Raw genomic sequence first — 1,146 nt, forward strand, 5'->3', positions numbered from 1 at the left:
CAGTGGCGATGGAAGAGTACATCACAAGTCAGTGACGAAATTCACACCGATGTTCTCAGCAAATCTCGAATCTCTTGCTACAAGGTACATTTATTTTCTCTCAATTTGTTAAAAATATGTAAACTATATATATACATTTTGGACTACTTGTATGTATTTGTGTGTGTAATTTCAAGCTGAAATCACTGGAAATTATCATCAATTTTGATACATAAAGCTAATAGAAAGGAGTGAATTTGTATTCCTTCTATGCTTGGATGTGTGTGTGTGTGTGTGATTTAGAGCTGAAACCACTGGGTTTTGTTGGACCTGCTGTATTAATTTCTTTGTTTTATTTTGATGTGTATATGAATTATATCAATGTTTGAGTAAGCTAATACAAGGCTGTGAATTTCTGGTTTGAAGGCGAGAGATGCGTTCTACTCATGCCTGGTGAATAAATCAGACAAGAAGCCTACTGAAATCGGGACTGTTGGGCTGTTATACCCAGTTGATTGCAACAAAACTAGGCAGGGATATGTGAAGCAATGTAGACCCACTTGGGTGAGTTCTTTTTTATCTCATATATTTGGTTTCAATTTGTTTTGGAATGAAATAGATATATATAAATGATTCAGTTAGTCTAGTCCAACTAGTTTGGGATTGAGGCGTGATGGATTGGTTGATTGAATTGTTCGGTTTTAGTTTTTTTTTTCTTTTCAAATAGCTGTTCAGTGTACCAAACTGATAAACGTATTAACTTTCTGGGACTTACCCTGGGTTTTTGTTAATTAGTATGTGTTTTGTATGATAGGTGAAACATTTTGATAGGCAGTACTGTTCTAAGAAGAAAGTTCAGAGATATTTGGATGATAATGAGTCGAGGAGAGGTCCGTTGTCACTTCCACAGCCTTATACCTTCAAACCTCCTTGTTCTTGTTGATGGCAAATTTTTTGAATATTTTGGATATTGACAAGGGGTTACTTAATGCTTGTTTTTGGTAAGTTTTGCGGTTGTAAGTGATGGGGATCTTTCAATTTCATCATGAGTAGTTGTAAAGAGTAAAATTGGTAGTTGAGGAGCAATGAATTGTGTATTTTGAAGTTGTAAGTTGGATGCCTTATGTTTGACAAGAGACTTGAAATGGCAAAATTATCATTCTCATT

General features: G+C 34.9%; 1 protein-coding gene across 1 annotated transcript; it reads left to right on the plus strand.

Moving 5' to 3' along the window:
• On the plus strand, positions 1–1,146 carry LOC102592534 (uncharacterized; the record flags this gene model as incomplete). The annotated part of the gene is made up of 3 exons (XM_006343603.2): positions 1–84; positions 406–543; positions 794–1,146. Coding segments are annotated over 3 exons (351 nt in total), but the record flags the coding sequence as incomplete, so codon positions are not given.

The sequence above is a fragment of the Solanum tuberosum genome, unplaced genomic scaffold (genome assembly GCF_000226075.1).
Source record: "Solanum tuberosum cultivar DM 1-3 516 R44 unplaced genomic scaffold, SolTub_3.0 scf00047, whole genome shotgun sequence".
Taxonomy (NCBI): domain Eukaryota; kingdom Viridiplantae; phylum Streptophyta; class Magnoliopsida; order Solanales; family Solanaceae; genus Solanum; species Solanum tuberosum.